Source organism: Pristiophorus japonicus, chromosome 16 (genome assembly GCF_044704955.1).
Source record: "Pristiophorus japonicus isolate sPriJap1 chromosome 16, sPriJap1.hap1, whole genome shotgun sequence".
Lineage (NCBI taxonomy): Eukaryota > Metazoa > Chordata > Chondrichthyes > Pristiophoridae > Pristiophorus > Pristiophorus japonicus.
The window spans coordinates 53,326,082-53,339,755 of NC_091992.1; the positions used below are offsets into that span (position 1 = coordinate 53,326,082).

General features: G+C 45.3%; 1 protein-coding gene across 3 annotated transcripts in view; it reads left to right on the forward strand.

Moving 5' to 3' along the window:
- Positions 1-13,674, forward strand: part of bckdk (branched chain ketoacid dehydrogenase kinase) — a 123,537-nt gene that overhangs the window by 93,782 nt on the left and 16,081 nt on the right. For 2 of the 3 annotated variants that reach the window (XM_070858126.1, XM_070858127.1), the window contains exon 10: positions 5,343-5,498. In XM_070858126.1, the coding sequence (XP_070714227.1) occupies positions 5,343-5,498 (156 nt within the window). Of the gene's footprint in view, positions 1-5,342; positions 5,503-13,674 lie in introns of those variants that run through there. The other variant, XM_070858128.1, reaches the window with a different exon arrangement.

Genomic DNA, 13,674 nt, shown 5'->3' on the forward strand with positions numbered 1-13,674 from the left:
GACGTTAAACTGAGGCCCTGTCTACTGCCTCAAGTGGATGTAAAAGATCCCATGGCACTATTTCGAAGAAGAGCAGGGGAGTTATCCCTGGTGCCCTAGCCAATATTTACCTTCAATCAACATAACAAAAAAACAGATTATCTGGACATTATCACATTGCTGTTTGTGGGAGCTTGCTGTGCGCAAATTGGCTCCCACGTTTCCCACATTACAACAGTGACTGCACTCCAAAAGTACTTCATTGGCTGTAAAGCGCTTTGAGACATCCAGTGGTCGTGGAAGGCGCTATATAAATGCAATTCTTTTTCTGTAATAGCAGCGCATTTGGAAAGCAGTGACAGGATCGGTCCAAGTGAAAGGGAAATCATGCTTGACAAATCTTCTGGAATTTTTTGAGGATGTAACTAATAGAGTGGATAAGGGAGAACCAGTGGATGTGGTGTATTTGGACTTTCAAAAGGCTTTTGACAAGGTTCCACACAAGAGATTAGTATGTAAAATTAAGACACATGGTATTGGGGGTAATGTATTGACGTGGTTGGCAGACAGGAAGCAAAGAATGGGAATAAACGGATCCTTTTCAGAATGGCAGGCAGTGGGGTACTAGTGGGGTGCCGCAGGGTTCAGTGCTGGGACCCCATCTATTTACAATATACATTAATGGTTTAGAAAAAGGAATTGAATGTAATATCTCCAAGTTTGCAGATGACACTAAGCTCGGTGGCAGTGTGAGCTGTGAGGGGGACGCTAAGAGGCTGCAGGGTGACTTGGACAGGTTAGATGAATGGCAAATGCATGGCAGATGCGGTATAATGCAGATAAATGTGAGGTTATCCACTTTGGTGGCAAAAACAGGAAGGCAGATTATTATCTCAATGGTAACAGATTAGTAAAAGGGGAGGTGCAACGAGATCTGGATGTCATTGTACATCAGTCATTGAAAGTAGGCATGCAGGTACAGCAGGCAGTAAAGAAAGCAAATGGCATGTTGGCCTTCATAGCAAGAGGATTTGAGTATAGGAGCAGGGAGGTCTTGCTGCAGTTGTACAGGGCCTTGGTGAGACCACACCTTGAGTATTGTGTGCAGTTTTGGTCTCCTAATCTGAGGAAGGACATTCTTGCAATTGAGGGAGTGCAGCAAAGGTTCACCAGACTGATTCCCAGGATGGCAGGACTGACATATGAAGAAAGACTGGATCAACTAGGCTTATATTCACTGGAATTTAGAAGAATGAGAAGGTATCTCATAGGAGCATATAAAATTTTAACGGGATTGGACAGGTTAGATGCAGGAAGAATGTTCCCGATGTTGGGGAAGTCCAGAACCAGGGACCACAGTCTAAGGTAAGCCATTTAGGACTGAGATGAGGAGAAACTTCTTCACTCAGATAATTGTGAACCTGTGGAATTCTCACAGAAAGTTGTTGAATCCAGTTCGTTGGATATATTCAAAAGGGAGTTAGATGTGGCCCTTACGGCTAAAGGGATCACGGGGTATGGAGAGAAAGCGGGAGTGGGGTACTGAAGTTGCATGATCAGCCGTGATCATATTGAATGGTGGTGCAGGCTCGAATGGCCAACTCCTACACCTGTTTTCTATGTTTTTAAGTCAGTGATAGCTGATTGGGTGTTTGGCTGAAGGTAGAAGATTTGAAAATAAAAAGTTAATCTGGCAGTCAGCTGACCTTACATGTCAGTGTATGAATTGGGTACGTCGGAGGGAAATTTCAGATGAGCTTCCACGATTGCTGACATAACTGGTTTTGATTGGGGTTCTTACAGAAAGGACGGAGGGGTGTGGGCGAGGACCATCTCAATTCTCACAGCGATGTCATTCAGAGCTTCTCATAGGGAGCAGGTTGCTAATCCACCTTCTGCGCGTGTAGTAATAGAGAGGGATTGAAACAGGAGAATGTAACAATATAACAGAGATTTTAAAAGCAAGAAAAACATCAAGCTGCTGGCTCCTGATTCCTCCCTCACTCATTAGCTCAGTCCTGTTGACTGGATGTTTTCTGCTGTCATTTGCTGTTAAGCCAGTAAATTTTGCCAAAATTGTTAACTCCACTACTGAACTAAATTAATGTCATATGGACTGCCTGACTGTATGCCATGGATCAAAATATAATGCCAGTGAACTGGAAGCAGAGTCCGGGAAATAGGCCAAACAATTTATGAACCTGACTCCGGCTAAGACTTTGCTGAGCCACGCAGAAACCTGAAAACTCACACGTAGCACAGGAGGAGACAGCCCCATACAAAATATGACTTATCTGTAGTCAGTGCCGAAACAGAACAGCGCACAAGGGAAGGTGTGTTAGGTGAAATGGTCACTTGCAAGTGAACCATCCTGTGCTGTTTACTGTGCCCATATCAGGAAGCTCCAAAAAAGCAAAGTGCAGCATCGTTTAGTACCACGTGACATTACCGCACGAGGGCGGAGAGGTGGCTGCCGGCGCCGGTCGGCAAGGGGTCAGCGCGTGCCCGACTCAGCGGGAAAACGGGCGGAGTGGAAACCCGTTCCTGCAGTTTCCAGCCCGGGGGCAATTTCAGACTGATTGGCCAATCAGTTTGCTCCTGGTCGTAAGGCCCCTCTACTCCATTCCCACCTCTTAGTGTTAATGGAGCTTATGGAGAGGGGCAGTTTCGGTCCCCTAATGTCACTGAAGTCTGATGGCCCATCCCATGTAGCTGTTTGAATAAAGAAGGAACAAACTTGCATTTCTCTAGCGCCTTTCACAACCTCAGACCTCCCCTAAGTGCTTCACAGTCAATGTGTAGTCACTGTTGTAATGTAGGGAAATGCGGCAACCAATTTGTGCACAACAAGGTCCCACAAGCAACAATGAGACGTTAGCCCATTAATTTGTTGGTTGAGGGATAAATACTGGTCAGGAAATAACTTCCCTGCTCTCCTTTGAATAATGTCAATGGATCTTTCAATTTAAATTCTCACACAAAAGATGGCACCCATAACATGTGTCCCTTAAATGGGCTTTCACTAAAACAATGTGTCCTCTCACTAAATATGGTGATGGCTGTGAACACAATCACTGCAATCGGATCATCATGGTCACCACTTAACCAGATGGACCGATGAGATCAAACGGGTCCGCACAATGCTTTACCTGGTCGGGGTGCCGACTTAGCAGGTCTGAATCTTGCATTTGGGGAACAATAAGGCAGTGAGACGCAGTAAGTGGTAAAGTCTGCAGTTAATGAAGTGGGCAGTGGCAGCTCTCTACCTGATCTATCAGAACATAGGTACATAACACTGCCTCTACTGATAGAAGGCAAACATTGAAAGTGGGATAGCTGCAAGGTCACAGCGCTTGAGCAGAAAAAGCAGTATAAAGTGCAGTGTCAGAGAGTTGGAAAGCAAACATTGATTTAAACTGTGGCTGAGCTCATCAGTAAGACTTGAGCAGATTGCATTTGTAATTTTTAATGTAATGTTCAGTATCAGAAATGTTCAGAGAATTTCTGCAGCTGCTGCACATCACAATATGTGTACTATACATCGCAATATGTGTACTACACATCGTAATATGTGTACTATACATCGTAATATGTGTACTACACATCGTAATATATGTACTATACATCGCAATATGTGTACTACACTGCACATCACAATGCGTGTACTACACTGCACATCACAATGCGTGTACTACACTGCAGTGTAGGACACTGTAGGACACCCTGAAAGCCTTCCTGAAAAAGTGCAACATCCCCACCGACACCTGGGAGTCCCTGGCCAAAGACCGCCCTAAGTGGAGGAAGTGCATCCGGGAGGGCGCTGAGCATCTCGAGTCTCATTGCCGAGAGCATGCAGAAATCAAGCGCAGGCAGCGGAAAGAACGTGCGGAAAACCAGTCCCACCCACCACTTCCCTCAACGACTATCTGTCCCACCTGTGACAGGGACTGTGGTTCTCGTATTGGACTGTTCAGCCACCTAAGGACTCATTTTTAAGAGTGGAAGCAAGTCTTCCTCGATTCTGACTACACTGTACATCACAATGCGTGTACTACATTGCACATTACCTCTCTGCCTCCCACCTCTGCTTTAAATTCTCAACAACTTACATAAGAACGTAAGAAATAGGAGCAGGAGTAGACCATTTTGAGCATGCTCCATCATTCAATAAGATCATGGCTGATCTGATCCTGGCTTTCCTGCCCGCCCCCCATAACCCTTGAATCCCTTATTATTCAAACTTGTATTTATGTAGCACCTTTAACGTCAAACGTTACAAGGCGCTTCAAGGAGTATTATACGATAAAAATTTAACGTATCTACTCAGAAGTTACCTCGCACCCAACTGTTCGTCACCCTTGTCTGGCTCGGTTTCCGTTCTTGTCTGACTACACTCCTGTGAAGTGCCTTGCAATGTATTACTACATATAAGACGTTATATGAACTCAAGTTGTTGTTGCAAGGAGCTATATGGGAATGTCCATAGTGTCCTTACTGTGATGATGAACTAGGTTCGATGTAACCTGGTTTTTGTGGACTGTCCTACTTGCACCAATTCTGCCCGCCCCCAGTTCGATCGGAATTCAGCGTGTATTTTAGAATGGGTAGAACTCTAGATTATCGGAGTCTGCCTCAAATTTCAGCCGCTTTCAGCAGAATACATCACTGTTGTATCAAAAAAGATTGGTATTTCGAGCCTTTTGATTGTTCAGTTACATAATCACCTCGGTCAGATCTACCGAAACTGGTTTTACAACTAATCGATAACCATGCTGAACTTTTAATCAGAGTCGTGCCCGAATTTATTGACTCAGGAAGTCTACCTTTTCACAAGGATATTGGTGCTTAAAACCATTCACAGCTCTGCCTAAACCTTTCCCTCTCAGGTTATTCCTCTTTGCAGAAACAAGCCATAATATGGAGTGTGAACTGTCCACAGAATTGGCATTTCCTCAGATAAGGTTTGCAGAGAGGTCAGAGGATGCTGAGGTGGTAGTTTCATAGAATCATAGAAATTTACGGCATGGAAGGAGGCCATTTTGGCCCGTCGTGTCCGCGCTGGCCGACAAAGAGCAATCCAGCCTAATCCCATTTTCCAGCTCTTAGTCCATAGCCCTGTAAGTTAGGGCACTTCAAGTGCACATCCAAGTACTTTTTAAATGTGGCGAGGGTTTCTGCATCTACCATCCTTTCAAGCAGTGAGTTCCAGACCCCCACCACCCTCTGGGTGAAAAAAAAACTCCCCTCAAATCTCCTCTAAACCTCCTACCAATTACTTTAAATCAGTGCCCCCTGGTTGTTGAGCCCTCTGCTAAGGGAAAGTAGTTTGTGACACTCGTCGTGTTGTGTGATTTTTGCTGCAGGATCTCGGACCGCGGAGGCGGGATTCCTCACAATATTGTCGAGAAAGTGATGGACTATCACTTCACCACGGCCGAGGAGAGCACGCAGGATACCAGGATGAACACCTTTTATGGCCACATGCTCAACAGCGGGCCCCAGTCTGGACCGATGCACGGGTAAGGAAAGTGTGGGACAATAATGGGATCGATCCTGGGTCAGGAAATCCTTACAACACCAGGCATGGGTAATCATAGCTGGGTTAGGGAGCCCCTACTTGTGATTTTATGTGTAAAGAAAGAAAGCCAGGTTAAACTACACCCCGGCAGTTTGCACTGTGCAGAAGTGGCTTATAGTAAGTACAAGGCAGTCTCGCTGCCAGACATAGGAATATAGGAACAGGAGCAGGCCATTCAACCCCTAGATCATGGCTGGTCTGTTCACAACTCCATTTACCCATTTTAGTTCCAATGGTTTGAATGATGGACCAAATGTCATATATCCAAGTTTGCTGATGATACAAAGCTAGGTGGAAATGTAAGTTGTGAAGAGGATGTAAAGAGGCTTCAAGAGAAGATAGACAGGCTAAGTGAGTGGGCAAGAAAATGGCAAATGGAATATAATGTGGAGAAATGTGAAGTTATACACTTTAGTAGGAAAAATAGAAAAACAGAGAATTTTTTAAATGATGAGAGATTGGGAAATGTTGGTGTTCAGAGGTGTCCTTGTCCACAAATCACTGAAAGTTAACATGCAGGTACAGCAAGCAATTAAGAAAGCAAATGGATTTGAATATAAGAGTAAAAACATTTTACTGCAATTATATAGGGCCCTGGTGAGACCGCACCTGGAGTATTGTGTACAGTTTTGGTTTCCTTACCTAAGGAAGGATATACTTGCCACAGAGGAAGTGCAACGAAGGTTCACCAGACTGATTCCTGGGATGGGGGGATTGTCTATAAGAAGAGATCGAGTAGAATGGGCCTATATTATCTAGAGTTTAGAAGAATGAGAGGTGATCTCATTGAAACATACAAAATTCTTACAGGGCTTGCAGGGAGGATGTTTCCCCTGGCTGGTGAGTCTAGAACCAGACTGGGGGAGGGAGAGAGAGACTGACTGGGGGAAGGGAGAGGGAAAGAGACTGACTGGGATGGGGGGTGGAGGGGAGGGAGAGAGAGATTGACTGTGGGGTGGGAGTAGTGGGAGAGAGAGACTGACTGGGGGTGGGGGGGGAGAGGGAGAGAGACTGACTGGGGGGGTGGGGGAGGGGGAGGGGGAGAGAGACTGTCTGGGGGGGGAGGGGAGGGAGAGAGAGATTGACTGGGGGGGTGGGAGTAGGGGGAGAGAGACAGACTGGGGGGGAGGGAGAGAGAGACTGACTTGGGGGGGGTGGAGGGAGAGAGAGACTGACTGGGGGGCGGGGGAGGGAGAGAGAGACTGACTGGGGGGGGGGTGGAGGGAGAGAGAGACTGACTGGGGGGCGGGGGAGGGAGAGAGAGACTGACTGGGGGTGGGAGTAGGGAGAGAGAGACTGACTGGGGGGGGGGACGGGGAGGGAGACTGACTGGGGGTGGGAGTAGGGGAGAGAGACTGACTGGGGGGGGTGTTGGGGGAGAGAAACTGACTGGGGTGGGGGGAGGGGTAGAGAGAGAGAGACGAGAAGAAAGATGAATGTTTGATTCTGTTAAATCATAGCTTTTCCTGCTTTTTGTTTTTAATTCAGTGACACAAATTGTGTAAGTGTTTTTCTGCACTTGTGAATAAGTGCTGCATTTTTGACATGTTACATGGGGGTTGTGCTGGTTCAAGAAGACAATGTTTATTAATGGAAATGATTGAAGTTGAAAGTGCCGTAACCTACAGGGCTATGGATCAAGAGCTGGAAAGTGGGATTAGGCTGGGTAGCTCTTTGTTTGCTGGTACGGACAAGATGGCCTCCTTCCGTGCTGTAAATTTCTATGATTCTATGAATATTCTAATCACTTATATGGATATATGGACATACAGCACATCAGCGCCACAGGAAGGCTGCTGCTCCTGCTGCTTGTGCAGCCATTGCTATAGTGACATGAGGAATAGGCTAATACGTTGAAAACTTTAAAATGAATAGATATGCCTCTTTCAGCTCACCTTGAGTTTTTGGATGGTTTGTCGGTGCACAACCGTGTAACTGGGTGACATTTCTGAAGTGTTAATACATTATTATGCAGTTCTTTCATGTCCCAGTCATGTCTGACAAGTTTTTTATATACAGTTTGTCCATGACGAACTAAAAGCTTTTAATTCATTCTACAATAAACAAACTTGCAGAATGGGCATGTAAATGACAAATTAACTTCAATATAGAGGTGGTGCATTTTGGTAGGCGGAATAAGGAGGCTACATAATCTTTGGAAAATAAGAATCTAAATGGGGTCGAGGTGCAAAGGGATCTGGGTATAGATTGAGACGGTGAGCTGGTGATATGTCATTACTGTATATATGCTTTCAAGTGGTTGCTATTGTTGTAAAAGTTGTTTTTGTAAAAGTTGCTCACTAATGAAAAGGTCACGCTCCAAGGAGTTCATGGCCCACTCAGTACAAAAACAAATTAGAGGGAACATCGCTTTAGTCCCCTCTAAATCACAGTGAAAAAACCACGGGGCTTAGATTTAAATCATGTCATTCGATTCTGGGAGACTGCCTTAGATAGTTGCCTGCCATCATGTCCTGTGCTGAAATAACGTTGACCTCAGTGACCTCCAACTGCATGTACATGGTCACATGGTCCACAGAGTTTTAAAAGCTCTTTATCTGAATGCACGTAGCACTCGTAACAAAATAGATGAGTTGACGGCATAAATAGATACAAATGAGTATGATCTGATAGCCATTACAGAGGCATGGTTGCAAGGGGACCAGGACTGGGAACTAAATATTCAGGGGTATTTGACAATTTGGAAAGACAGACAGAAAGGAAAAGGAGGTGGGGTAGCACTGTTAATAAAGGATGAGATCAGTGCGCTAGTGAGAAACGATATTGGCTCAGAGGATTAAGATGTTGAATCAGTTTGGGTGGAGATGAGGAATAATAAGGGGAAAAAGTCACTGGTGGGTGTAATCTATAGGCCCCCTAACAGTAGCTACATTGTTGGACGGAGTATAAATGAAGAAATAATGGAGGCTTGTAATAAAGGAACAGCAATAATCATGGGCGATTTTAACCTTCATATTGATTGAACAAAGCAAATTGGCCAGGGTAGCCTTGAGGAAGAGTTCATAGCGTGTATCCGGGATATTTTCCTTAAACAGTACATTGCGCAAACAACTAGGGAGCAGGCTATCTTAGATCTGATCCTGTGTAATGAGACAGGATTAATAAATAATCTTGTAGTAAAGGATCCTCTAGGAATGAGTGACCATAACATGATTGAATTTCAAATTCAGTTGGAGGGTGAGAAAGTTGGTTCTAAGAAAGTGTCCTAATCTTAAATAAAGAAGACTACAAAGGTATGAAGGCAGAGTTGGCTAAAGTGGACTGGGAAAATAGATTAAAGGATGGGACGGTTGATGAGCAGTGGCAGACATTTAAGGAGATATTTCATAACTCTCAACAAAAATATATCCCAATGAGAAGGAAAGACTGTAAGAGAAGGGATAACCATCCGTGGCTAACTAAGGAAATAAGGGATGGTATGAAATTGAAAACAAGGACATACAATGTGGCCAAGACTAGTAGGAGGCCAGAGGATTGGGAAACTTTTCAAAGCCAGCAAAGTACGACTAAAAAAAAGATAGAGGGAAAATAGATTATGAAAGTAAACTAGCACGAAATATAAAAACAGTTAGTAAGAGTTTCCTCAGGTACATAAAAAGGAAAAGAAAATGTTGGTCCCCTACAGGATGAGACTGGGGAATTAATAATGGAGAACAGGGAAATGGCAGAGACGTATCGGTTTTCACGGTAGAAGACACTAAAAACATCCCAATAGGGGATAATCAAGGGGCTATAGGGAGGGAGGAACTTAATACAATCTCTATCACTAAAGAAGTAGTACTCGGTAAAATAATGGGACTAAAATCGGACAAGTCTCCTGGACCTGATGGCTTGCATCCTAGGGTCCTAAAATAAGTGGCTGCAGAGATAGTGGTTGCATTGCTTGTAATCTACCAAAATTCCCTGGATTCTTGGGCGGTCCCAGCGGATTGGAAAACTGCAAATGTAACGACCCTATTTAAAAAAGGAGGCAGACAAAAAGCAGGAAACTGTAGCCTAACATGTGTTGTTGGGAAAATGCTGGAGTCCATTATTAAGGAAGCAATAGCAGGACATTTGGAAAAGCATATAATTCAATCAAGCAGAGTCAGCATGGTTTTATGAAAGGGAAATCATGTTTGACAAATTTACTCGAGTTCTTTGAGGATGTAACGAGCAGGGTGGATAAGGAGGAACCAGTGGATGTGGTATATTTGGATTTCCAGAAGGTATTCGATAAGGTGCACATAAAAGGTTACTGCACAAGATAAAAGTTCACGGGGTTGAGGTTAATATATTAGCATGGATAGAGGATTGGCTAACTAACAGAAAACAGAGAGTAGGGATAAATGGGTCATTTTCTGGTTGGCAACCAGTAACGAGTGGGGTGCGGCAGGGATTGGTGCTGGGTTTCAACTATTTACAATCTATTTTAATGACTTGGATGAAGGGGCCGAGTGTAATGTAGCCAAGTTTGCTGATGATACATAGATGGGTGGGAAAGCAAATGAGGACACAAAAAATCTGCAAAGGGATATAGACAGGCTAAGTGAGTGGGCAAAAATTTGGCAGATGGAATATACTGTGAGAAAATGTGAGGTTATCCACTTTGGCAGAAAAATAGAAAAGCAAATTATAATTTAAATAGAGAAAAATTGCAAAGTGCTGCAGTACAGAGGGACATGAAACACAAAACGTTAGTATGCAGGTACAGCAAGTAATCAGGAAGGCAAATGGATTTTATTGCAAGGGGCTTAGAGTATAAAAGCAGAGAAGTCCTGCTACAACTGTACAGGGTATAGGTAAGGCCACACCTAGAGAACTGCATACAGTTCTGGTCTCCGTATTTAAGGAGCGTTATACTTGCATTGGAGGCTGTTCAGAGAAGGTTCACTAGGTTGATTCCGGAGATGAGGGGGTTGACTTATGAAGATAGGTTGAGTAGGTTGGGTCTATACACATTGTAGTTCAGAAGAATGAGAGGTGAGCTTATTGAAACATATAAGATAATGAGGGGGCTCGACAAGGTGGATGCAGAGAGGATATTTCCACTCGTAGGCGAAACTAAAACTAGGGGACATAGTCTCAGAATAAGGGGCCACCCATTTAAAACTGAGATGAGAAGGAATTTCTTCTCTGAGGGTTGTAAATCTATTGAATTCTCTGCCCCAGAGAGCTGTGGAGGCTGGGTCATTGGATATATTTAAGGTGGAGATAGACAGATTTTTGAGTGATAAGAGAATAAAGGGTTATGGGGAGTGGGCAGGGAAGTCGAGCCATGATCAGATCAGCCATGATCTTTTTGAATGGCGGAGCAGGCTTGAGGGCAAAATGGCCTACTCCTGTTCCTATTTCTTATATTCTTATTGCTGTCAGGTCACATGGTCCACCGTCAATGTCAGGTCACATGGTCCACCATCACCTACATCAGGCCACATGGTCCACCATCACCAATGTCAGGCCACATGGTCCACCATCACCACTGTCAGGTGACATGGTCCACCATCACCTCTATCAGGTCACATGGTCCACCATCACCTCAGTTCGGTCACATGGTCTGGCAGCACTGGAGTTCAGTCATGTGATTCAGTGGAATATATGTTTGTCCTAACTCGATCTATACACACCTGCCCAAAGAATAGCACAAGATAGTCACATCTCTCAGAGTAAAGCTGATGTTGGTAAATCATTTGAGTGTCATTTGCACTATTTCGGATCTCATCGGACCCATTTAAACTCTTGTTACCAAGTGATACTCTGCAACGTTTATCTTCCATATGTGTCACATCACTGAGTATCCGACATCTATTAATATATTGAAACTGTTTTGTCTGTCACCTTTTTCTGTGATAAATTACAATGTCCACATTTATAATGGAAACTGTCTGTATAAACTTGCCATGCTGTAATTACATCCTCCCGCCAGTGGAGGCAATATTGCAGCTCCTTCGCCTGTACTGCAGATAAACTCCTTCGTCTCGACTCACTATTTTTTGGCTTCCCAAATGACCATAAGTTATGTCAGAGTATTATATAAAAGTAAGGACAGAACATGTTACTTTAAAATAGGGACTGAAATCTATCTGCACAGCCCGCTCCGATTGCTCCCCACCCTCTAACCCCATTCACCTTGATGACTACACCTTGCCTTCGCTCCCCATGTGCAGCACCATTGGGGATATTTCATGTCAAGTATTTCATGAAAACATCCGTCTTTTATATCCCGTGCCCTTGATACTTTAGAGGGAGAACTGTGATCAGACAGGATGGTCCGTTTCCAGTTTCATCCTGGCCCCAGTGTGACCATGACTGGTTTCAGTGGGTGAGTCACACATTACCTGGGACGGTGGACTGAGTGGGCAGCCTGGCTCCTGCCAGTGGTTTGGCACAGTCTGAATAAGAACAAGAACTTTTAAAAAGCGTTATTAATGAGGGTGGGAGCACAGGGCTGTAACAGCAGATGTTGGGTGTAAGGCAGGAATGGGAACGGACTGATTCCTGGGAGGTGGGGATGAATGTAAACCAAAAAACATACCAGGCCATTCATCCCTCACTGACTGAAAGATTTGACATTGCTGTGAAATGAGCCTGTTTTCCATCACTTTCTTGAAAATTAAAGACTGTTAGTTAAAGTGATTTTTATGCTAATGTTTGGGAAACTTTGGACCAGCAGTTGACCAATGGGATGATATCGATTTTTGCTTTGCCATGACAGTGGATCATTGTCCAGTTTTCATAGTTCTTGTTTAGTTACCTGATCCACAACTGATTCTGCTCAATCAAATCACGAAAATGGTCACGTTAGTCTCTCTTTTGACTTTTGTTCATTAAATTGAATTTGTACCTTTGGAGCCTCTTGACCCCCATTTCCTGGCCACTGGTGGGATCGGAGACCACGGGCATTGCTTTGCTTTCTGAGAGTCGAACTCCATCACCAGGAAACAAGGTCAATGGAATCACTGCTAGGAGTTTCTCTCCAGTCAGTGAGGCACCCTGCCCCTCCCATCCCTGGAGATCCAGTGACCCACACCAACATCCCCTGCCCCTCCTACCTCTGGAGATCCAGTGACCCACACCATCACCACCTGTCCCTCCTACTCCTGGGGAACCAGTGACCCACACCAACATCTCCTGCCCCTCCCATCCCTGGAGATCCAGTGACCCACACCAACATCCCCTGTCCCTCGTACCTCTGGAGATCCAGTGACCCACACCATCACCCCCTGTCCCTCCTACTCCTGGGGACCCAGTGACCCACACCATCACCCCCTGTCCCTCCTACTCCTGGGGACCCAGTGACCCACACCAACATCTCCTGTCCCTCCTACCCCTGGAGATCCAGTGACGCACGCCATCACCCCCTGTCCCTCCTACCCCTGGAGATCCAGTGACCCACACCATCACCCCCTGTCCCTCCTACCCCTGGAGATCCAGTGACCCACAGCATCACCCCCTGTCCCTCCTACCTCTGGTGATCCAGTGAACCACACCATCAACCCCTGTCCCTCCTACCCCTGGAGATCCAGTGACCTACATCATCACCCCCTGACCCTCCTCTCTCTGGGGACCCAGTGACCCACACCAACATCCCCTGTAACTCCTACCCCTGGAGATCCAGTGACCCACACCAACATCCCCTGTAACTCCTACTCCTGGGGACCCAGTGACCCACACCAACATCCCCTGTCCCTCCTACCCCTGGAGATCCAGTGACCCACACCAACATCCCCTGTAACTCCTACTCCTGGGGACCCAGTGACCCACACCATCCTAAGACCACAAGAAATAGGAGCAGGAGTAGGCCATTCGGCTGATCTGATTTTGGCCTCAACTCCACTTCCCCATCTGCTCCACATAACCCTTGACTCCTTTATCGTTCAAAAATCTTATCTATCTCCACCTTAAATATATTCAATGACCCAGCCTCCACAGCTCTCTGGGGTAGAGAATTCCAAAGATCCATGACCCTCTGAGAGAAGAAATGCCTCCTCATTTCTGTTGTAAATGGGCGACCCCTTATTCTGAGACTATGGTCCCTAGTTCTAGATTCCCCCACGAGGGGAAACATCCTCTCTGCATCTACCTTTTCAAGCCCCCTCAGAATCATATACATTTTA